Here is a 25923-nt window from a genome sequence, read left to right on the forward strand (position 1 = left end):
TCCAAGAATCCTGGAACCCCACCACAGAAGAAGAGGAGAAAGACTGATAGATTAAAAGTTGAAGAAAACTGATGGGTAGAATAATGCCCATCCAGTTTCTCTTACCTCTGCTAATGGGAAGCTGTCCCTTTAAATTTTCTGTCTTTGTTAATAGGAGCACAGTGATTTTTACTTGGAGAAACCTTTGTTAAAATGGCAGTTTTAAATGCAAGAAAAGAAAAAGTAATATGGAACCTAGATAGAGAGGAAATAAATAGGCCTGTGTGCATATTTATAAATATGCATTTCCCCCCCTTTTTTTCTTCTTAAAATGGCAAGAGGGATATCTGGGGAACAGGATATACTCTGCAAGCAGCTCTTCACCATGTTGGAATTTGGGGATTCCTTTTAATGAATACAAAAGACATGCCTCTTCCATTGTTTGTGTAGCTTTGATTTCATTTTAAACTTAACTGGCACTTGTTAGAGTAGTAGCAGGTATTTTGTAAGATGTCACTGTTAACATAGCATCTTACAAAGTTTGCTTGAAGTGAGTTGCAAAGGGTACTGATCAGTAAAAATCGTTTTAGCTTTGTGTTTTTTATTTTTTGTTTTCCTGTGCCCCACCTAACTAACCTTGGGAAGACTTGGTATGGATAAGATCTCCGTCATAATTTAGAAAGGAACATGCTCAATCCTTGCCTCTTCTCTGTCTAATGAGTTCATGTAAAAAATATATCAAAAGAAATTCTCATAGCGGAATCCTCACATTTCAAAGGGGAGTGTATTTATTATAAGAACTGCTGATTCATTAGGAATGCTTCCTAATTCGAACAGCAACAGCTGCTTCTGGTTAGAATAAACTCCATCTCTTTTGTGTCCTCTCTCTCCAAGGAGATGTTAAATTTTGTTTCAGACTTTTCTTCTGCTTTAGCTTTTTTCTCCTGTTTTTCCACTTTTCCTCAGTTATGGCACGTTGTCCTTAGTGTTCACAACCCACTATACTCGCCCCCCACATTTAGAAATTACTTTCGTTAAGATTATAAATGCTAATGAAACTCTTCTGATAATGTGTTTTGTTTGCATTCACAGTGGCAATGGAGTGTATTGTGCAGCAGTAAAGAAAAAAGTCGAGACACGTTATAGTCATGATTTCTAAGTGTAATAATTTAAAGTACTGGGAGCATTTCAGGAACTGCCATTGTCCATTAAATGAAACCACTGTATTAATGTATCATAGCATGCTGTTCTAATCACCTTTCTCCAAATACCAGCTTTTGAAAGAAACATGGCTGTATTTTTTATACAAAATCTGAAATCATGTAATTGAATGGCTTGGCAGAATAGGTAAATGAATGTAGCAACATGCATTCAAATATGTCCCTTTGGTTTGTAATGAGCTGATTGAAGTTCACAGTTGTAAGACTTGCCATTTTATTTCCTGATTTTATATTCTGGACCCAGACAAAGGTGCCAGTTTTTCTGCATTAAGAGTAAAAGGAAGAAGAAGAAAATTGTTCATAAAAATCAAGAGACCCTTTTTGGGTATCATGATTGGATCCTGAGCTCCAGTAGCCTTTGTTCAACCATCCTTTGTAAATAAAGTTTCTTCTAATGTGACCATTTCTACTTAATTCTAGAATTAAGCCCTGTTAAGATTTAAAGCAATTCTGCCACATATGATGGAGCTGGTCATCTGCCCTACGAGTGTATGTGTGTGTGCAAGCTCATGTGAGAGATGTGACTGTGCACACTTTTCTCAATGCAGTTATCTCAGTAATTACCCTTGTTGATTTATGTGTCTGGTTTCCCCTCTGGACACTGAGCTTCTTAAAACTAGAAACTGCATCTTATTCACCTGTTAGCTCAGGACACAGCAAAGGGCCTCACAGTCAATACATGTTTGATGTCTAAATGAGCCATTGAATACTAAAGCCAGATGGTTGTCAGAAGAGATATCAAAATGTGCAGGAGACAGAAAGATCCTCATATTTGGAGCTCAACAGACATTATTTCACATCCTGGTTAGTAAGAGACAGTGGGAATTTCCTGTAGAATCCAACTGAAATTTTATTTCAGGACAATTCTAGATATTGAAGGCAACAGCTACTCTACATTCTCTCACACAAGAGAAGCCATGTTCTTTTGCACCCTAGTTTGTAGGAAATGTAGCAGAAAAAGAAAGCAAGAGTAATACTGAGGGATTGCTAAACCATTCACTGGGTACAACATTCTGGCTTTGTTGAGATTCTGAAAAATGCATGGTTCTGAGTAAGTCTCTTCCACTCTCTGAACTTCCCTTTCTTCTGCTATAAAATGAAAAGGTTGAACAGTTCAGAGCAACTGGCTGCTCTCACACCATCTTTGACTCATCTGGTTGGGCAGGTGACAGGGAGCTTGGGCTCTACTTTTTCTGGTCTTGGAGCAAATCCTTGGCACTACCCATAGTGTTATGGTCAGACCTCTGGGCTGGCCTCATAGCTAGAAGAAAGCAAGGCAATACGGGGGTAGGATATCTTACAGCTCCAGTGTAGACAGATGGTTTCTTTCATTCACATGTAAGATGTATCTTAGGTAATTTATTGGTATGAAATAACACCTGTTCTGTTCAGTCACTAAATCACGTCTGATTCTTAGCGACCCCATAGACTGCAGCATGCCAGGCTTCTCTGTCCTTCGCTATCTCTCTGAGTTTGCTCTAAGTGTCTGTTGAGTTGGTGATGCTACCTAACCACCTCATCCTCTGCCGCCCCCTTCTTTTGCCTTCAGTCTTTCCCAGCATCAGGGTCTTTTCCATGAGTTGACTCTTCACATTAGGTGGCCAAAGTATTGCAGCTTCAGCTTTAGCATTGGTCCTTCCAATGAATATTAAGGGTTGGTTTCCTTTAGGATTGATTGGTATGATCTCCTTGCAGTCCAAGGGAATCTCAAGAGTCCTCCTCTCCAGCACCACAATTCAAAAGCATCAGTTCTTAAGCATTCAGCCTTCCTTATGGTCCAGTTCTCACATCCATTCATGACTACCGGAAAAACCATAACTTTGACTATAGGGACCTTTGTTGGCAGAGTGATGTCTCTACTTTTTAATACTCTCGTCTAAGTTGGTCATAGCTTTCCTTCCAAGGAGCAAACATCTCTTAGTTTCATGGCTGCAGTCACCATCCACAGTGATTTTGGAGCCCAACAAAATAAAGTCTGTCACTGTTTCCACCTTTTCCCCATCTATTTGCCATGAAGTGATTGGACCAGATGCCATGATCTTACCTTTTTTGAATGTTGAGTTTTAAGTCAGCTTTTTCACTTTCTTCTTTCACCCTCATCAAGAGGCTCTTTAGTTCCTCTTCACTTTCTGCCATTAGGTTGGTATCACCTGCATATCTGAGGTTATTGATATTTCTGCTGGCAATCTTCATTCCAGCTTGTGATTCATCCAGCCTGGCATTTCACATGATGTACTCTGCATATAAGGTAAATTAGCAAGGTGACAGTATACGGCATTGTCATACTGCTTTCCCAATTTTGAACCAGCCTCTTGTTCCATGTCCGGTTCTAATTGTTGCTTCTTGACCTGCATACTTCAAGCTGGTTTTAGAAAAGGCAGAAGAACCAGAGATCAAATTGCCAACATCCGCTGAATCATCGAAAAAGCAAGAGAGTTCCAGAAAAACATCTATTTCTGCTTTATCGATATACCAAAGCCTTTGACTGTGTGAATCACAATAAACTGTGGAACATTCTGAAAGAGATGGGAATCCCAGACCACCTGACCTGCCTCTTGAGAAACCTGTATGCAGGTCAGGAAGCAACAGTTAGAACTGGACATGGAACAACAGACTGGTTCCAAATAGGAAAAATAGTACGTCAAGGTTGTATATTGTCACCTTGCTTATTTAACTTATGCGGAGTACATCATGAGAAACACTGGGCTGGAAGAAGCACAACCTGGAATCAAGATTGCCGGGAGAAATACCAATAAACTCAGATATACAGATGACACCATCCTTATGGCAGAAAGGGAAGAAGAACTAAAAAGCTTCTTGATGAAAGTGAAAGAGGAGAGTGAAAAAGTTGGCTTAAAGCTCAACATTCAGAAAACTAAGATCATGGCATCCGGTCCAATCACTTCATGGCAAATAGATGGGGAAACAGTGGCTGATTTTATTTTTCTGGGCTCCAAAATCACTGCAGATGCTGATTGCAGCCATGAAATTAAAAGACACTCCTTGGAAGGAAAGATATGACTAACCTAGATAGCATATTAAAAAGCAGAGTCATTACTTTGCCAACAAAGGTCTGTCTAGTCAAGGCTATGGTTTTTCCTGTGGTCATGTATGGATGTGAGAGTTGGACTGTGAAGACAGCTGATCACCGAAGAATTGATGCTTTTGAACTGTGGTGGTGGAGAAGACTCTTGAGAGTCCCTTGGACTGCAAGGAGATCCAACCAGTCCATTCTAAAGGAGATCAATCCTGGGTGTTCATTGGAAGGACTGATGTTGAAGCTGAAACTCCAGTCCTTTGGCCGCCTGATGCGAAGAGCTGACTCGCTGGGAAAGATGGAGGGCAGGAGGAGAAGGGGATGACAGAGGATGAGATGGTTGGATGGCATCACCAACTCAATGGACATGGGTTTGGGTGAACTCCGGGAGTTGGTGATGGACAGGGAGGCCTGGCGTGCTGTGATTCATGGGGTCGCGGAGAGTCGGACACGACTGAGCGACTGAACTGAAATGACCTGCATACAGGTTTCTCAAGAGACAGGTAAGGTTGCCTAGTATTCCCATCTCCTGAATAATTTTCCACAGTTTGTGGTGATCCACACAAAGCCTTTAGCATAATCATTGAAGCAGATGTTTTTCTGGAATTCCTTTGCATTTCCTGTGATCCAGTGGATGTTGGCATTTTGATCTCTGGTTCCTCTGCCTTTTCTAAACCCAGCTTATACATCTTGAAATTTTCAGTTCACGTACTACTGAAACCTAGCTTGAAGGATTTTGAGCATAACCTTGCTAGCATGTGAAATAAGTACAATCATTAGTAGTTCAAATATTCTTTGACATTGCCCTTCTCTGGGATTGTAATGAAAACTGGCCTTTTCCAATGTTGTGGCCGTTGCTGAGTTCTCCAGATTTGCTGGGATGTTGAGTGCAGCACTTTAAAAGCATCATCTTTTAGGATTTGAAATAGCTCAGCTGGAATTCCATCACCTCCACTAGTTGTTTTTGTAGTAATGCTTCCTAAGGCCCACTTGACTTCACACGGCAGGATGTCTGGCTATAGGTGAGTGACCACACCATCATGATTTATCCAGGTCATTAACACTTTTCTTGTATAGCTTTTCTGTGTAATCTTGCCACTTCTTCTTAATCTGTTGTTTCTGTTAGGTCCTTGCTGTTTCTATCCTTTATCATGCCCATCCTAGCAGAAAATGTTCTCTTGATGTCTCCAGTATTCTTGAAGAAATTTCTAGTCTTTTTCATTCTGTTTGTTTTCCTTTATTTCTTTGTATTGTTCACTTAAAGAAGACTTTCTTATCTCTGCTTGCTATTCTCTCAAACTCTGCATTAAATAACATAACAAGGAATTTTGCAAATGATATACTGTTTTAAAGCATTAGGTGAACTGAAGAAATTCCTGTAACATTTCCTCACTTGGGGTAGAGCAACAGTTAGTCCCTTGGTGTTGTGAGACATCGGAATGACTGTGGGAATATATCACTATTAAAACTTGTCTTAATCTAAGTGTGGAAATGGCAAACTCCTCTAGGAAGAATAAAGAAAAGGCTGAAATATACAGTGTGGCTTAAAAGTCTTAATAAAAGCTCTGATAGATTATGACAGTGGCTACATACTATGTTATTTCATTTGACATGTCTGAAAAAGGTAAAATTATAGGAATTTTAAAACTGATCAGGTGCTGGGAGTGGGGGAACTGTTGACTACAAAAGCACAGCATAAGTAAATTGAATGATATGGGGTAGAAGTGCTCTTTGTCTTAATTGTCTGTGGCTGTTACACCACAGTGTACGTTGTCAAAACTCATAGAACTATGCACCCAAGTAAAATAATTTTAATTGAGGTTAAAAAGAAGTAAATTTTGAATGACAGAAGATGAGATGGTTGGATGGCATCATTGACTCAGTGGACATGAGTTTGAGTAAGTTCGTGATGGACAGGGAGGCCTGGCGTGCTGTAGTCCATGGAGTCGCAGAGGCAGACACAACTGAGCAACGGAACTGAACTGAATGGTGGGAAGAACAGGTGGTAAAGAGATGATCTCAGTATAGTGTGGAAGACACCCCACAAAGGATGAGGGGGATTAATTGGGGTGGTGGTGGTGGTTCAGTCACTAAGTCCCATCGGGCTCTTTGCAACCCCATGGCCTGCAGCACGCCAGTCTCCTCTGTCCTCCACTAGCTCAGAGTTTGCTCAAATACATGTCCATTGTGAGTCAGTGATACTACAGGGGTCCTGGAAATGTACATACTGATTGTGGTGGTGGTTACACAGATGTATATAGTTATCAAAACTCCTCTTCATGTGTACTTAGAATGGTTAAGCTTCATTATGTGTAAATGGGCTTCCCTGGTGGCTCAGATGTTAAAGCGTCTGCTTTAACAGACGAACCCAGGTTCGATCCCTGGGTTGGGAAGATCCCCTGGAGAAGGAAATGGCAACCCACTCCAGTATTCTTGCCTGGAGAATCCCGTGGACAGAGGAGCCTGGTGGGCTACAGTCCATGGGGTTGCAAAGAGTCAGACACGACTGAGCAACTTCACTTTCACTTTTTATAATTTGAAATTGATTTATAAAAAAGAAAAAGGACCATGAGTTCTGGAACCAGAAGACCTTACTTCCAATCTTGACTGCAGCTTTACTAGCTTGTTGATCTTGAGCGAGTCACTGAACACCTTTGAGCCTCCGTTTCTCTTTCTGTTAGTTATAGCTGACGAGACCCATGTCTTGTAGCTCTGGCAAGGAGTAGAGAAGGAGAGTAGAGATAATGCCCTTGAACTGCTTGGTCCCTGCTTGACATAGCTTGCTGCTACTGCTAAGTCACTTCAGTCGTGTCTGACTCTGTGCGACCCCATAGACGGAAGCCCACCAGGCTCCCCCGTCGCTGGGATTCTCCAGGCAAGAACACTGGAGTGGGTTGCCATTTCCTTCTCCAATGTGTGAAAGTGAAAAGTGAAAGTGAAGTCGCTCAGTCATGTCCGACCCTTAGTGACCCCACGGACTGCAGCCCACCAGGCTCCTCCATCCATGGGATTTTCTAGGCAAGAGTACTGGAGTGGCTTGCCATTGCCTTCTCCGTTGACATAGCTTAGGGACTAGATATTTTCATTCCCATCCTGTGTCTGGCTCAGTATGGAGAATGGATCTTTGAATTAACTGAAGCTGGTATATTTTAAAATAGAAGTTAAGTTCAAACATTTGTGAAAGTTACAAATGTTAACATCCATATGTTTGTTTAATGATAGCTTGTAGAGTCTTATATTACTGCTGCTATCTTTTATATCATTATAACATAAATCTTCTAGGTTTAAGTCTTATTTAATTAGTCAAGAACAATATGTAATATTCCTTCAGTCAGGAAAGCCTAAGTAATTATTTGAAGTGTTATCTTGTAAAGAGTCATTAAACGAGGAATCATTTAAACAGTACTAGTGACACATTTATGATTCCTATCTTTTTTCTTTGTTTTTATTCAGTCTTTGAAATGAAATCTTTTATCTTGTATCAAGTGGATAAATATTTTTTCCCTCTTTTGAGGGGAGGTATAGTGTATTTATTTACTTGTATTGAAGTGTAGTATAATATTATATAATTTATAAGTATACAATATAGTGATTCAGAATTTTAAATTTATACTGTTTATAGTTACATTCCGCATGTTGTATAATATGTCCTCATAGTTTATTTTATACCTAATAGTTTGTGTCTCTTAGTGCCCTATCTCTTTATTGCCTTCCCTTTCCTCTTCCCACGGGTATGTTTTACTGTTCTATATATCTATGAGTCTGTTTCTTTTTTGTTATATTTACTAGTTTGTTGTGTTTTTTAGATTTTATATGTGATATCGTACAGTGTTTGTCTTGCTGTGTCTGACTTATTTCACTTTAGCATAATGCCCTCCAACTCCATCTGTGTTGCTGCAAATGGCAAAATTACATTCTTTTTCACAGCTGATTAGTATTTCAAGTTCATAAGTATTAATAAGATTTCTTTGACTCTAGTCCCTTCTTTTATGACAAATGTTAAAAGTAATTTTAAAGAATACACACATGCTTGTGTTGCAGGAAGGGGGGGACCCCTTCCAGGGCCCAAAAGTGGGCTCTTGTCTAACACTTGGGAAAGAACTGTCCAAGGAGACCCACATGCTGACAGAGCAAGAGATGCTATTGGAAAGGGCACCTGGGTGGAGAGCAGTAGGGTACGGGAACCCAGGAGAACTGCTCTCCCGCATGACTCTCAGTCTTGGGTTTCATGGTGATGGGTTTGTTTCTGCGTTGTCTTTGGCCAGTCGTTCTGACTCAGAGTCCTTCCTGGGGGTACACTCATCGCTCAGCCAAGATGGATGCCAATGAGAAGGATTCTGGGAGGTGGTCGAACACGTGCTGTCTCCTTTAGACCTTTCTCAAACTCTTCTGGTTGGTGGTGGCTTATTAGTTCCATGTTCTTTACTAGGACCTCCTGTCGTAAAACAACTCATGCAAATGGTTACTGTGGTACCTGGCCAGGGTGAGCGGTTTCAGTCAGTGTGCTTCCCCTAACACTTGAGGTGCTCAGCATTTTAAAGGCATTTGAAATAATCTAAGATGTGGCTTAGAACCACTCCTTCTCCTGAAAGAGCAGGTAACCATCTCCGACCTTGTAATCACAATAGAAGCCACCTGTTTTCGAGTGCCTGGTGTGGTCTGTGGACTCTGATGGGCACTCTTGTATTATTTGCATTAGAAGGTTATAATTAAATTTGGATTAAGTTGCTTAATTCATTCTATATGATGCCCTTGTTAGGTAAATAGGAAGTATTGTCCTTTGGCGGAAGAAAGTGGGCTTGGAGAGAGAAAGTTCCAGCTCAGGGGGAGCCCTCTAATAGGTAGGGGAAACAGGTCTGTTGTTCTGGGCTGTCCTCTTCTCCTAAAACTCACACAGTAGGTGTTTATTCTGTAGGAGGTTCACTCTTCAGTCCAGCCTTTGCCTAATAAGAACTCAGTTTTTAGTTCTTCTCCTGGAGCCAAATCTTTTAAGTTGCATTCAGTAATTTAAGTGATTAAAAGAGCATTAACATAAGCCTTCACTTTTAGAACCTTCTTTTTAGAGGGCTGCCGGCTACCTGAGTCTTAGAACCTTTGAGTTTATCTGCTTCTGGATTTCCCCTTTCAGTGTCCACTCTGTCTTTAAAGTATACTTCTAAAAAACAAAAACTGATCAAATCCCTCTTAAAACTCTTCTTTGCTTTCAGGAAGAGGAAAACTCCCCAGTCTTGCACATAAAACTCCTCACAAGCTGGTCTTTTTGGATTTCTCTATTCTCATTTTCTTCTACTGCCAAGAATCCCATCTGCACCCCCCAACCCAACCTCCCAACTGATTCCCCCCAAAAATCACACAGAGAAACATCTTGCCTTTATCTTTAAGTGGAACCCAACCACCTCAAGTCATTTGTAGTCCGTTGTCTCTATGCCTCTGGTGTATTTTGTCCTTCCAGTTGGAAGTACACTTTTCTTTCATCTAACTTCTCTTTGTTTAGCTAATACCCAAGCCTGGTTGAGATGCTCTTCCTCAGCATTTCCGCAGCTCTCAGTGCCCCGTTGTATCACAGCAGCCTCACAGTGCATCGACATTAACCATTTACATGTCTGTCTTACCCTGAGAGACCTAGGTTCCCTGAGGACTGACAGTGCCGTGTCTTGCTCATGTATTTATCTTGGCTGTCTAGCACAGGCTGGCATGTATTGATGCTTACTAAATGTTTATATGAACCATCCAACCTTGAGGATTTGGCCTCAAAATCTAACAAGGAAAAAAAAAAAGAGATTCTGACCCTTTTTTCTTTCCTCTCTCAACTTAACATGGCCTTGCATAACTGAGTGTCTCCTTTCTGAGACCCACCAAGCTTTATGGAGGCTGATGGCTCCCACGGTAAGGAAGATCACTGAAAACCCTATTAACCCACTATTCTTTCCTGAAACTGAGATCCACAATAAGCATGGTGCAGTGGAAAGAGCATGAGACTGGTGTGACCAGTTTGTGAAAGAGGTTTCATCCAGAGAACCTCTTTGGGAACTGGGTGGTCACAGTTAATCAAGCATGCTTAAGGAAACAAGAGGATAGGCTTTAGATTCTGCTCTCCCTAACCAATCCACCTGCCTTCAATCAAACAAAATGACTCGGAAGTTGGTAGGCAGGGAGGAATCACACACGTGGCTTTTAAAATTTTTTTAAGTGAATTAAAGTAATACATATTTATTGTAGAAAGCTGGGAAAATACAGGAAAACACAAAATGAAAAATCATTTGTACATATTATAGAGCCTGCTTTTATATTTAAATATATTGTTAATGTTTTTCTATGTTGAAATATTTTTCTGTAGTCCGATTTTAATGAATATATAATAGTCCAAGGGGGGAGGGGCAATATAGGGTTAGGAGGTAAACGTGCATACTATTATGTATAAAATAAACAGCAAGGATATATTTGTACAACATAGGGAATATAGCCAACACTTCATCATAACTATAAATAGAGCATAACCTCAAAAAAATGTGAATCACTATATCATACACCTGGAACTGGTACTTTAATTATACTTCAATAAAAAGCAAGTAAAAATAAAAAATAAAATTTTATGCTTATAAGTTTGTGACTCTAAAATAATTTTTTTTCTAATAACATCAAACTTAAAAAAAAATAAATCTTACACTCGAAATTTTTAAAAGGTATTCCATTATTTTGATAGTCCATAATTTGTGAATTACTGTACATTAGCCTCGTTGCAAGTATTTATAATTATGAATAAGATAAAGTGCTTAAAACACACAAAAAAATCCTATATCAAATTTTTAAGGTACTGCATGCTCAGTAGATAAGTCATAGAAAATGCAGAGAAATGCATAGAAAATGAATGAAACAAAGTTATCTGTGATTCCACTACCTAGAGATAACCATTAATTTTTTATCTTCTAGTCTTTCCATGAGTGTATGTGATTGCATATGATATGTAGTTTGTAAATATTACTTCTTTTCAGTCTAAAGTTGACCCTTGAAAACATGGAGTTAGAGGTGCAGCCCCCATCACAAGTTGAAGATCCACATACTGCTATCCCTGCCTCAAAAGCAGAAGAGTCCATAAATGACTCCCCTAAGGACAGGAAGCTGAAACAGCTTGGATAGAAGCAGGATTCAGACCATAGTTCTTTTGATTCCACATGTTCTGATCAGTAATCGAACGCAAACTTTTCCCCACAGTTACTTAAAGATCTGTAAAATGAAAATACAGGTATTGCATTTATTGAAAAAAATTCATGTATAAATGGACCTGCACAATTGAATCAACAGTCTATTATTTCATGGGCATTTTCCTACAGTATTTCTAAAAATATTCTAAACCCTAATTTTCTGTTGCCTGGATATATCATAATTTATTTAACCATTCTTTTAGCACATATTTAGATGTGTGTACATATGTTTCACTATTATAGATGTATAGAACTTCCATTTAAAATAAAGCATGAAAAATGGTTACATAATTTAATGCTGGTGGAAATAAAGTAAAAATAATTCATGGGTACATTTTCTAAGCTTCATATGCTGTCTTTAACAGTTATTCCCTGAAAGACAGTTTTCCTGTTCTCTTTCATACTGTATGAGTTTTAGAATTTATGTCAAAGAAACCTGTTTCTGCCAGGATTGCTGGCTGAGCTTCCTGTCTCTAAAGATTAGTATTTAGGGTTTCTTTTGAGTGAGACACACAACTGGTGGTGCTGCTGGGGACTGATGACTTATGACTTGTTTAACCAAACACTTGACCTTCCTCTAAGCTATCACACTTTAAGAGAGTTTAATGACTCCAGGTTTAAGCTTTTGTAGCATTACGGATTCCATCCCCTGGATTATAATAAAGCAATAAGCCATAAGCACAAAAACTGTTTTAAAAACAAGTAGGATATTTTGTCAGGGAAACAACAGAGAGTGACTAATGGCATTTTATATTTCAACTCTGATCACTTTGTAGTGGATGCCTGTCTTCTCAGGTTGCTCAGGATTGGGTTCCTCCATCCTGTTGAAGGGCTCTGCTGAGAAAACTGCCTGCTCCAGGCTCTGGCTATGTTCTATGATTATAGTGCAGAAAAAGCATGTGCCTTAGCTCCTTGCAGGGTGACTTAGCCATTACTTCCCACATTTTCTAAACTTTGTTATGTTGCCTCTGTCAGAACATTCCTAATTCATAATGGTTTCACATACAAATTCAAATCAATGACTTGCTTTAGTGGAAGCTATGCCTTAGTCAACTCTTAGTCCAGTGCGTGGCTTACATTAGGCAATGAAGGAAGGAAGGAAGGGGTGAAGAGACGAAGGAATAAGTGAGAGCTAGCCATAAAACAGATGAGCGTGAACTGGTATTCCAGAGTAAATGACGGCCTCTGCTATTACTATTTTGATCTGTTTGGTGCATAATGAATGGCATACCAGTATAGGTACTTGGATCAAGACGGGTCTTTCAGTTAGACAGATTATATCCTGTTCAGCAGGGTAGCTGTGCCTCTGGGTGCACAAGAAATTTGCTTCTCTCATGTTAGCCTAGGTCTGCAAAAAAAAAAAAAAAAACAACAACAAAAAACGATGAGCTAGCTGTGGAGGTTTTTTTTGGAGTAGGAGACTCTGACGGGCAGGACAGATGCATCTGGTAGAACAAAGCAAGAAGAGCTATTTGGCTTATACAAATTCTATTTTACCTTCACTTAAAACCTCAGTCTCATTTCAAAAAACATTTTGGGAGAAACCTCTTGGTAAAAGAGTTGCTCTGTCAAAAAAGGTAACTTGAGAGCAGTTTCCTGTCTGCCGTTTTTGCCAGCTCTCTAGTTGCAAGATCCTGCGTTGTACCCAAAGGAGGCTTTGAACATCAGCTGTCTTGAACAATCTCTAGTCTTATCACTTATTTTAATGCTCCTTGCACAGGTCACTCTTGGATGTGGTGCTCTGGGCAATCTCACCCCAGAATGCTTCCCTTCCTTTATTTAACCTCTGACCTGTGAAAACAAGAGTTAATCAAGAGTTCTAAGGTAGCTAAGAGGAAGGGGAAGTGTTTGGTTACAAATTAAATATGAACAAGTCATAAGTCATAAATCCCCAATAGTGCTACCAGTTGTGTGTCTCAAGTTGCATATGGTACAGGGTATTTGGGTTATAAATTCAAGTTCAGGGCTCTCTGATTGCTTGGGGGTAGGTGGTTGGTTAGTTTTCTTTTGGTCTAAAACTCTCTGCGTTCTAAAACATTATGTTTATTGGACCAGCTACATCTATATCCTGCTTTCTCTCTGTGTGCCGTCTCCCTTTCTTTCTTTACCTGCCTGCTTGCTTGTGTTGATTGGTTTGCTGTCCTGTGAATTGAGACAGAACTGCTTTCCTGAAAGAAGTTAAGCATATGGAAAAAGTTGCCAAGGAAAAGCACTGAAGCATAGAGCATAAATGGTTTTAAGAGACAGTCAGACACTTTTATAGAGAGATTTGCGACTGAATGATATAACATTCAAGCAGAGATCTGGGGTGGAAATGAACTTAAATTTAAGTGCTATTTGTGGAAAACTGATGCCCTGTCTAATCTCAGTTCAGTTCAGTTCAGTCGCTAATCTAGCATTTCCTTAACTGTCACCATAAGCATACATTTAAAGCTTTATGCTTTAAATTTTTAAAAAAGAAACAAAAAAAATAAAAAAGAAACAGTCTTAGAATCTATGACACAGGCCATTGTTTCTCAAGGTAATTTCTTAAAAATCACACCTCTAAGGTGTGTTCTTGACACAAAGGCATTGGTTTTTGACACGAAGCACTGGAAGCTTAAAATGTATTTTCTGTCATGCTTGATTAAAACATTTTAAATCAAGCTATTTATATTTGTGTTTCTGAATGTAACGTGTACACTAATTCCTAAAGTGGTAAAGAGCTGACACATGACTAGTGTCCCTGGAGCTGGCAAAGTAAGAAAACATGCTGAATTGTTGGGAGGCAGCCAGAGTTGGACTGCTCAGAATGCTTCGAGCCGAGGGGCCTTTGGAGGCAAGCTTTCATTTTATCAGGGTATTACAGTAAGAACTGCATGGTAAGGATTTTAAATCCTCATCTCAGGATTGACTATTGCACTTGATCAGGTTGTACAATTAATACTGTGTTGTATGGAGTGAGTAGAATAGAAATCATGCTGGACTAGTTTTATGTCTGAGCTGTGCTTTTAGTAGCTGTACTGTCCAAGGTAAATCACTTTGCTTCCCTGAGACTCGGTTTTCTCCTCTGTGAAATGGAATGATAATTTATCTCATAGAATTGTTGTAAAGAATAATATGTCAAAGCACCTATCACTTGATAAATTGCCCCCTTTCCTCATTAGCTTCTTCTTCCAAGCTCTAAAATGTGAATAATATCAAATGTTGTCTCAGTGGGATAATTAATTTTCTTGTTTACTACTGAAAGTAGGACAAGACTTCTTGTGTAGCCATTTCTTCCTTTTGTTGTGGTTTTTTTTTTCCAACAGAGACAATGTGTTTCTCCTTTAGTCTATGAAAGCTTCTGTAAGGTGGGCCATGGTTAGACCCTCACTAACCCATTACATTATATTACAGTAGTAATTTAAACCATAAAATAAGATGCTCTGAATGGGGAAAAAAACTTGCAGGTGTGTGAATACAGGAGTGGGCTGCATCATGAACTCTCTTAGGAAAATGATGAAAGGCCTCTGGGCTCAATGGAAAATATCTGAGAATTACAGTGAATTGTCAGTGCAGGTGTCATTACTCTACAGATCTTCTGTTACCAACACTTCACTGGTGATAACAGAAAAGTGTCTCCTTGCTTTCCTCCTGAGCAATCTCCCTCAATCATTGTAATGCTGTCATAGAAAAGATGACAGATCCGCTCTCTAAAAGCAACAATTATTGAATACCCATCAAGAGAGAAAAGAGTCTTTTTTCCAAAATCAAATCCAAGTGTATGTTTGGGTAGCTTTACGTAAGCACAGATGTTTTATGGCAGCTTGTTGTGTTTTTTTTTTAATGCAAATTAATATTTCTTCTCATTCGGTACATACATTTTCCTGCATAGATATAATAGATATCACAATGGGATGTTAATTATAGACATAAATCAGAGATTCTGAAGCTTAACTGGAAACCATAATAAATTTACAATTTGAGATTAGCAACTGTGAGCAAAGTAGAAAGCTCAGATTGAGTGAGATTATCTCTGGTCTCCCAAAGGGGATTGAGTTTGTTGTTTTTTCTTATTTAGGTTATTCCAACTTTTGATCTTAATGGCAAAAGAGTATGATTTCATCAGGGAAAAACATTGTTCAGTCTGTTTCAGGCTCAGTGGTGGATATGTATGTTATCCCCTCACAATCACCATGTAAGGTAGATATCCCCATTTCACGTGTTGGGGAGGAGAAATGGTCCGGGCCACAGCTAGTGACAGAACAGGTGGGTCTCCTGGCTTAGCAATCTGTGTAAAATTGATCAGCAAACTGTCTTTTTCCATGGGAAAACTTTCTAGAACGCCAGTGTGTCTGCTTCCTTCATGACATAGTGAGCTCCCCGAATGCTGGGTCCTGGATCTCATTACTCATTCACCTTGCAGAGTGCCAGCCATACGTCAGATGGCTCTTAATAGATACAGAGGAATATGTGGTTTCATGGATGATTGACCACAACATTTGAAAAGCGAACGATCTGGAAATGTGTGATGTTTGAACTGTAAATGTCACCTCCATTTTAAATTCCAGAAAATGTTCAGTGAAGCTTGTGCGGTTAGCTCAGGAGGATGTGGGTATTTTTCTCACAGGGAGGAACACGTGTGCACCTTGGTGCTAAAGCTGTAGTTTGAGAATGGTATGTGTGAAAACTGCACACATGGGTGGTTTTCGTTGGGCTTGAAGATGGGAATCCTTGTTGACTGAGTATAACGAGGGAGCAGATAGGTCTTAAGAAGGGAGTGTGGTGAAGTCTAGAGTCTTCCCACTTTCTGCCTCCAGTTGGGAGGGTAAGGGGAGGGCATGAGAAGTGTAGGAATGGGAGGGAGGAAAGCTCATGTTAGAGCTTTTCTCTTCAGTGAGGTTTGAGAGAAGAGTATCTTTTGAAGAGCAAGAGAAATGGATTAGAGATGCGAGAAAGAGCAAGTTTAGAGCAAACTCGGAGAAACTTGGGGCCTGATACACTAACAGATCAGAGGATGCTGCTGCTGCTAAGTCACTTCATTCGTGTCCGACTCTGTGTGACCCCATAGACGGAAGCCCACCAGGCTCCCCCTTCCCTGGGATTCTCCAGGCAAGAACACTGGAGTGGGTTGCCATTTCCTTCTCCAGATCAGAGGATACCTGGGCAGTTTTAGAGGTTCACCTGTGCTAGAAAAATCAGGTTATCAAACTGCAATAATCAGTTTGTGACATTTTCCCATAGTACTTGAAGTAAAAAAAAAAAAAAGTGGATAGTGGGATTTAACTTACGTTGAAGGACAAGAAGTAAGAAATCTTAAGTTTGTGGGTACTTCTTGATCTGCTTGGAATGTGTGCTGCCTCTATTTTAATGATTTGTCACAGACTCCAGCAGTCCACTGATAGCAATTGTTTTTTGTTTCTGGAGCATTTTTCTAAACAAAATCCCGCCTCCTAAATTTGAAGCCCTGCTTTCCAATAAGACTTTGTTAACTGTTACTTTCTGGCTCTAGTGGTAATGGCCTTATTAGAAACTATAGGGATGAGTTACATCTGTCAAGGGAAGTTCTGACCTAGTGTATGTTTAACATGTGCCAGGCACATATTAGAGATTAAATACTAAACAGTCTTGATCTTTGTTCTCATGGAGTTCTAATCAAGAACTAAGGTGAGTCTTCATGTAGGGTAAGCCCAGGAGGACTTCATACTCTGGGACTAAAATGCACCTATTTAAGTGGAACCAAAATTTTTTAGTAAAAATGAAGGGAGATTTATTTTAAAATTTTATCTAGAAAAAAACTTTGAAAATAAATTCATTTGGACAAAATCTAGCTTTTATTCTAACAACACATTAAATCTTAGAATAAGGAGTCAAGTGGGGTTTTGGGGGAGGGTTTTTTATTTTTTGGACATAACAATACATCATATTTGACCTTCATAGCATAATCATAAAAGGAGTCATTTTTCCAAAAGTATTTGAAGATGTCGTCAGTTTTCCCAAAGCCTCTCTTAACCCTTTGATACTGAATTCATTTTCTTTTGATGTGACTCTTGTGCTACCATCCTTGTTTTTCTTGATTTTTCTCTCATCCCTTGTTTCCTGGTCTAATGCTGCCAGGTCTTCCTTTGTTAGTCACTTTGCCTTGACTCTGAGCAGGTGTCCAGCATCTTAACAAGGGCCTCATGAAATTCTGCATTGTTTGCAGAGGCTGTAGTTTTATTTGCATTTTCTTGTAGATGTTGGACCGTCCAAGACACTAACAGTGGGGTAGATAGAGACGCTCGTCAAACTTGAAGGGCTGAGTGGGGACTTACTGGTTTAAGTGGTCATATCATTTGTGAGTATTTTCCTCTTAATAACAGCTTGTACTTTGCTGTCCACTCTGGTGACTGCAGGGCATGAGGTATACAGAGTCCTGGAGGAGCCTCTGAAGCAGACACTAAGAATATTAGATGGAGAGGGACAGGAAGAGTATTCCAGGCCCTAGGTTGGATGTCTCTTGTATATATCAGTTACATTCATTAGATGGTATGTATCTTTTTATGGAAGAGGAAACTGAGTCTTTGAGAGACACCTGAGGTGTCACAGTTACTACTGAGATACATACAGAGCTGACTCAGATCTGTGTTTTCCCATGTGCTGTGCTCCTCTGCTCCTTTAAATTTTGAGGGTGGGTGTGGTTAATATGAAAGCTTTAAAAACTGAATGCCAAATAGCCTTAGCCAAGGGATGTTTTGTCATCCAGTAAATCCTGGGTGACAAAATCTGCTGATGGGAAGTAAGAAAAGAATGGATACCTCCCTTAGAGTACCCATGATGGAGTTTTAAGAGCTTCTCAGGCAAGTGGAAATCACCAAGAAAAACTGAAAGACCATATTGCATGTCAGTCTTCTTAGCCTTAAACTCATCATTCTAAACACAAGTAGATGCACATCTGCCACAAGCCCCTCAAGGAGGTACTCTTTCATCTCCTAATGGTGCCTGAGTGTTTAAATATTAAACTGTTTATTATAAAGTAGTTTTCATTTTTTTGTTCATGCTAGAGCCAGAGCATTTATGTTGATCTTTTTCCAATTATGTATATTACCAGATCGTATTATCTAAGGTTTTCTCTTTAGGGTAGCAAAGTGGACACTGGCTCTGGTAGGGCTGAGATGATCCACTGGGCTGTGCTGAGTGGGAAATAAGCACATTCTGCCTGACTCTAAATACTCATCTTCAAAATGTTTCTTCTCTTTAACTGGCCCTGTGGTTCCCCACCAATTACAGAATAAAAGGGAGGCCCATGGGTTTGGCATGGGAGCGCCTCCGGAGCCTGACCCTTCTGCACACTGCCTCATCTTTCAGTCTGCACACCCTACTCTCTGGCTATTCCAGCTGCACACAGTTCTCAAGTCATGCCCAGGTTTGTGCTGGCAAGCCACTGCTCGTGCTTTTCTCCTGTGCTCTTTATCTCCTCCCCTTCCAACCTTCTTCCCACATACACTAAGAACAGCCTCTTTCAAGACTTAGCTGAAGCCCAACCTTTTCTGGGTGATGCACATTGTCTCCTACCAACAGATGCAACTAGCTATTCTCTCCATTGTGCGCCCTCCCCTATAACCATGGTTTAAATATTTTACTTTCTCAACTCATGTCATTATACGGTATACTCAGTCTACTTATGGGGTCGCAAAGAGTCGGACATGACTGAGACTGTTTTTTCGTTTGTTTTAATGTTCCCTTGTAATTTAATAATTGGATCCAAAAGCCTAGGCTAAATAAAGCACTTGGGAAAGAGACCCAGCACCCCCACCTAAACTATTACTCCTTGTTATATTATCTCTTTTTCCCACAAAGGACCATGGCCTTCTTCAATGTAGGGACTCTTTGGGATTTTTGGCCCCGGCCTTGAACTGTGCCCAACACATGGCAATGCTCTGCATTGCAAACTTGAGCAGTTTCATGAAGGGAGCAAGTTGAGCAAGCCCTGAGATGTTTGGAAGTCCGTTAGCTATCTAGGGAGGAGCAGCACAATGGAGTGTTTGTTTCCTGCCTGTGGATTGGGAAGTAGTGTTTACTTCGTGCTGACAGATGAGCACAAAATGGAGCCGAGGGTCTCCATATCCTCACCTGCAGCCTTGCCGGCAGCTCGAAGCTGTTGTGTCGGCACTAATGAAGCAGTACAGGAAACACCACTGGATAAAGTTCAGCTGTGAACCCTGGCCTCCCAACAAGGGAAAAGAGAGATCCTTTGAAGAAGAAGACAGCTGGGTTTTGGTTTCAAGACCTTAACACTGCCATCACTAGATACTCATCTGTCAGTGCACAGGGGAGCATGTGGAGAACAGTTGTGTCCGGTCAGGCTGGAGAGAGAAAGAGGGCTGACTTCCAGGGTAACTGCCAAACCTCCCGTGGCTGAGGGTTCTGTTTAGTGTAGCCAAAAAGAATCGATTTGGTGGGGTCGAGGTTGAGTGTGAGATCCTGGGCACAGTCGGCTGTGCGCCAGGCAACTGTAGCACATCACCCTTCTGCATCCTTGCATACTGTTGGCCAGTTGAACCTAGTGGCCAGAACTGCTTCCTGTACACCACAGTTCTAAATTATCAGAGAAGCAGCCTGTCCCATGTCCCTTCAAGACTTCCTAAAATGACTGCAACTTTGCTCTCGTTTACTTGAAACCATGGTTTCCTTACAAGAAAACATTTTCTCTTCTTGCTTCCCCCTCGACCCCTTCCCGCTGGATTTAACTAGTGGTATTTTTTTCTTTCAGGGAAAAAAAAAAGATATTTGTAATCCTTGGTTGAGTTTGTTTACTGAGAGTCCTCTAATCTGGGCAGGAGTTTTTTTCTGAGGGGATTTATTGTTCATTCTATAATGGCTTTTAACTCAGCAGAGGTTTATTTAACAGAATAGGAAGAGGGAAACTTATCTCCTCCCTAATCCCTCTTGAATGTTTACATTACTCTGCCAAAGTAAATGCTGTGTAAAGTGGCAGCGGTCATTTGCTCTATAATAATCAATATGCAGTTGCCAGAGCTGATTGAAGCATATTAACATAAGTGATAATACTGTCAGAGAAGTGAAAAGTTAAGTTGCTTATCAGTATATTTTGATAAGCTACTTAAATTTTACAGTAGCATGTGCTGGCTTCAGACAGACATTAATGACAGAGAGCTGTGCGCTTTATCTGTCCTCTCTATTCGCTCTCACTTCATTTATTACCCTCAGCAATACAGCTGGTAATCTGTCTGGGGCGCTGATTTCCTTCTGCCTGGTGGGATGGAGTCAGTCCTCCACTCTATTGGTAATGGACACTATGAGCGCAGCAGGGCAGATGTGAGCATGACGACAAGCGGTTGATAGGATACTCTTCCCACATGACTGTTTGATGTCATTTTGGAAAAGTTTCCTATGGAGAACAAAGCCATTGATGTTTTAAGTGAAGAAACTTCTTGGGAATAGGAATATGTTTCAGGAATAATTCTGTAGCATTAATACACCTCTGCTGTTTTTGTTTGTTCCATCGACACTGAGCACTGACGGTCTGCCAGGCTCCATGCTTGGCCCTGGGAAGACAAAGTAAAGAAGGATGAGATTCCTTCCTTATTGTCATGTTTCATCTGTTGGGAAGACAGATATGTCATTGAGTGCCACATGGTGTGTGGATTGTTACAACGATAGTTTTCATGTAAGAGGGAAGTACAGAAAATGGGGAATTAGAGCTTGAGAGTCGGGGACAGGGCAGCGGTGGGGAACTATTAGGAGAATGAGCAGAAGTCAGCTAGAGGAGATCATGACGGTCAGAGGGAGAGTAGTGCCAAGTGTATGCAGCGCAGACTCATGCAGTCTTGAGAATGCCTGGACATTCCTCAGAGTGTGACTGCAGCGAGAGGAATGTGTATGTGGGGGTGCAGAGTGAGGGCAACTGGAAGGACGGTCAAGGACCTGACAGAAGAGCCTTGAATGCTGTCCTAAGAAGTCCTGCAGTGATGGGGCACCGCTGCAGGAATTTAATCCAATGGGCCACTTATACTCACATTTTAGACCACTCTGTGAGCCACACAGAGGATGGACTAAGGTCAGGACCAGGCTCTCATCAGAATTAAGGGACATGATGGTCAGGACCTGCTGGAGGGGGGCAGAGAGGCAGAGCTCTTGCTGCAGTAAATACAGAGAAGGCTGTATTATAATAGAAAGTTTGATGAATGGTTTCAAGCTCTTGGGGCCTTTGGGACACTTGCACACAGCAATGGTGAAAGTGCTGCATATGTTTGTCTGTGTGAGTGAATGTGTGGCTGTGTGTGTCCAATCATGAGAAACCTGAATAGAAGCTTTCCTGGAAGGGGTGAGTGTGGTAGGAGGAGCCTGGGGGGCTCTTCAGAGATGGTTCCTGATTGCAGAGTCTGCTTTGAATTTCTTCTTTATGAGCCTGTTCTAACTCTGAGGCATGGGAATAATTTATAATGGACATTCAATCCTCTGCCTTACACAGGCAATTTTTTAAATCTCAGAGATAATTAGCATTTTACTAGTCTGCATTTCTAGCACAGCCTACAACAGGAAGGCTCTTCAGGATGTAAAGAGAAACTGAAATGTACTGTCTTGAATTAGCTCCTGATTAAAGTTTTTGACCTGTGTACTAATAGTTCGTGTGTTTCCTCTTCTTCCCTCAGCTATCTCCCCTGGTTTGAAGTATTTTATAAGCTACTTAACATCTTGGCAGATTACACGACAAAAGGACAGGTATTTACCTTCTATTTTACTCTGTTTAATAAGTAAACTTTAAAAAATATAATAGTGATTATAAAAATAATAGTGCTGCGTATTTCACTAAAACGTTTACAGAAAAGGTAACACATTCCCATTACAGAAAGTTTGGGAAATTCAGAAAGCAGTAAGAAGGAATAGAAAGTCGCTCCTAATATGTCTCCCTACCTTCCCCCCAACCTCAAATAAATATTGCTAGCATTTTGGGATGTTTTCTTCCTTTACTTTTTGAATTAAATACACAATAAATAGGCCTTCCTTTAGCATGCAGAGTTAATATTCACCATCTCATATTCCCAAACAGCTCTGAAAGTTCATGATATGTATTAAATAATAATTTTGCTGAGGGTTTGTCAATAAAACACTGAACTGGCAAGTGACCTAACCCAGTGTCCCAGTCCCATTTCAGTAGGGCTTTCTTGTGCTTTTACAGTAATTTTTTTAAGGGTCTGAAAATCACTTTAAAAGTTCAGCTGTACCTATCTGTACTTTTGGAAGAAGTGACATGCTGAAATATCTTCCGTGGGTGTCAAGAGGCAACTGGAATTGTATTTAGACTTTTGAAACCCACAATTTTAGGTCCCATAATAATGGAAGCGTTTATTCCATGATAATAAAAACACTGTAAATCTTTTTCACAGCTGCATATCAGGTATCATGTACCTTGGTTTACTGAGACATTTCTCTGTTATTAGGAATTTTCATTATTTGGGATTTTTTTTCACTATCATAAGTATAGCCATTAACATCTTTGAACATAAAACATTTTCTTCATTTTGGAGTGTTTCCTTAAAAGGAGAATCTCAGATGGGCCATTTGAAGGTTAGTAGACATAAATATTTTAAAACATTTGCCAAGCTTCTTTCCAGAAGAATTGTACTCCTGTATTTTGTCAGTAAAGGGTATCTTTTACCCTTTACTGGCAAAGTACAGAAATACCTGGGTTACCACAGTCACATCACTAGCTTTTGATGACTTCATTGTGTCCTTGACAAGTGAACAGTTCTCGTTGTTTTAATTTCATTTCTTTGATTATTAGTTGAATATTTGTCTATATATCTAACTATTATCATTTCCTTTCTTGTAAATGGTCTAAGATTTTTAATTAAAGAGATACATCATTATTAAATGTTAGAGAGTTTTCTCCATCATATTGTCTACAGAACATTAGTTCTAAAAAATGCTCCATTTGAAAAGAGTACCATAGGTGAGTAATACTGGGGTCAGGGAGAGGAAAAGCTGTGCCTCATTTTTGTCTCCTTAAAATTCTTATAACATAGACTCTGAAAAGTCCTACAGTGGAGAAATCTATGTTACCTAGAAATTCACAACTTATTTGGCCCCATACCTTTTAATTCCATGACAAATATTAACAGCATTCTGAGATACCAGTATTTCCTGGAACACATTTTGGGAATTTCTTTTTTTGAAGAAAAGGTAGAAATTGTGTGAATAATGGATAAATCTTTAAGTTAGATTTACTCATTGGCAAGTGTATTCCAGAGGCCACAATAAATGGAAGAAATAACTAATAGAAATGGCTCCCTGGATCACTACACTCATTCTGAAAGGATGCTTTAGGTATCAGGGAATTCTGTCATAAAAGAAGTGGTTTACTCTTTGATGAATGATCTAAGGCCACCTTGGGTCTGTTCATTGATTTCCGATTCATGGTTCACTTTTGTCAAACATTTGGTTTTTCATTTAAAACTGAAAGATATCTTTAATAAATAGAATTGTATAACATGTAGGCTCTAACAGTCTTACAACTGGAACTTAACTCACATTTTTTTCCCCACCATATATAAGCTCCAGTCATTAAAACACAACTTACTAGACTTTTGAAAACATGTCTTGGGATACAGGAAATATTAGGTGGGTACAAACTATGCATAGGGGAGATAGGATTATTACTCTGTAAAACCAGTTAAGACCCTGTCTCTTGGAATGTTGGAAACTGAGATCAGTGATCTGTTCTAGTGGAGTCTGTTTCCCTTATACGAAAGACTCTGTTTACTGAATTTCTTCTGGTCAAAGAAATTATGACACTGAAGATATGACACTTGCAACTGGCTTGATTATTTGCAAGGTGTGGGTTATCAAATTAGAACAAGTGGAAAGAGCTTTCATTAAAAAAAAAAAACAACTCTTCCCCAAGTCCAGAAGTCATTGAGAAAGTTGTACAGGGTAGGTAGGCTTCAAGCATGGAGGACAGAGTCTAAGCTACATCATGAAGGTGTCTGTTTGAGTCACTGACACACAGTGATTATCAGGCCCTGAGTAAGGCAATGATGACATCCCTGCAGAAAGGCTGGCAGAGGGTGAGGAGGGCGTCTGATCCAGAGAGAGAGTGAGCAGTCTGTTTGAGGGTGTTGGAGCTTAAGCAATGAGGCAGTTATTTATGTGGGACAGTGGTAACAGTGGAGAAGGCAGTGGCAACCCACTCCAGTACCCTTGCCTGGAAAATCCCATGGACAGAGGAACCTGGTAGACTGCGGTCCATAGGGTTGCGAAGAGTCAGACACGACTGAGCAACTTCACTTTTACTTTTCACTTGCATGCATTGGAGAAGGAAATGGCAACCCACTCCAGTGTTCTTGCCTGGAGAATCCCAGGGACGGCAGAGCCTGGTGGGCTGCCGTCTATGGGGTTGCACAGAGTAGGACACGACTGAAGCAACGTGGCAGCAGTGGTGACAGTGTGTTGGCTTTATTTGGGCACCAGATGTCAGAACTTCAGTGGGATCTAGAGGAAGCACGTGGAAAGAGGACAGCAGCAATGGCCGAGCACTAGGGTGATGGACCCTGGGGTAAGGAGGGCATTTTTGTTGGTGGGAGATCCAGGGGAGGGGGCAGATATTGGTGGCCTAGCACTGGATGTCAGTATTTGAGCAGAGTAAGAAGGACATCTACATGGAGAGGGAGGTAGGGACAGTGATAAAATATTTCTTACATACAAGGAAATCAATATATTAAGGAAATAAAGGCAACATTTTTCACTTTGGCTAGAATATAGTTAAAATATATAAAGAGAAGAAACTAGAATTATTCCTGTGTTGGATTGAAATTAGAGTCATTGGTGTGAACCCCATGGCTTTCAGTATATGTGACAGGTATAGAAAATGGAGATGTAACTGTGTACTGTGGGTTGTGTGTGTGAGAGAGATATCCCTTGGCCCTATCCACTGAAAGGGTTTGGGGTCCATAGTACATAAGTAGCAGTGAGCACCTCCCATTTTCCACTATACACAAGTAGCAGGGAGCACACACCCAAGTACCCAAATCTTGGTTCCTAAATCCATTTTCTGGTCAAAGCTATGGTTTCTCCAATAGTCATGTATGGATGTGAGAGTTGCACTGTAAAGAAAACAGCGTCGAAGAGTTGATGCTTTTGAACTGTGGTGTTGGAGAAGACTCTGGAAGAGTCCCTTGGACTGCAAGGAGATCCAACCAGTCCATCCTAAAGGAGATCAGTCCTGGGTATTCATTGGAAGGACTGATGGTGAAGCTCCAATACTTTGGCCACCTGATGTGAAGAACTGACTCATTGGAAAAGACCCTGATGCTGGAAAACAGTCCACGGGGTCACAAAGAGTCAGACACAACTGAACAACTGAACTGAAATCCATTTTCTACTGAAAGCAGCAGGGACTCCATGAAGAAATGTCTAATTCTTCTTGTACTTGTGAAAAAAAAAGACGAGTCTAGAATACCTTTTTGTGCCAAAAGTGAGGAGATGCTCAAAACATTTTGGGGTGGTGGGGTCAAGATGGCAG

At 40.3% G+C, this 25923-nt stretch overlaps 1 protein-coding gene across 4 annotated transcripts in view; it reads left to right on the forward strand.

Annotated features, from left to right (window-relative positions):
• Positions 1–25923, forward strand: part of DENND1A (DENN domain containing 1A) — a 552302-nt gene that overhangs the window by 236781 nt on the left and 289598 nt on the right. For all 4 annotated transcript variants that reach the window (XM_055400903.2, XM_055400906.2, XM_055400904.2 and 1 more), the window contains exon 6: positions 22055–22124. In XM_055400903.2, coding sequence (XP_055256878.1) covers positions 22055–22124 — 70 coding nt within the window. The remainder of the gene's footprint in view (positions 1–22054; positions 22125–25923) is intronic.

Source organism: Moschus berezovskii, chromosome 11 (assembly GCF_049115385.1).
Source record: "Moschus berezovskii isolate FMDL1 chromosome 11, NW_MosBer_1.0, whole genome shotgun sequence".
Taxonomy (NCBI): Eukaryota; Metazoa; Chordata; class Mammalia; order Artiodactyla; family Moschidae; genus Moschus; species Moschus berezovskii.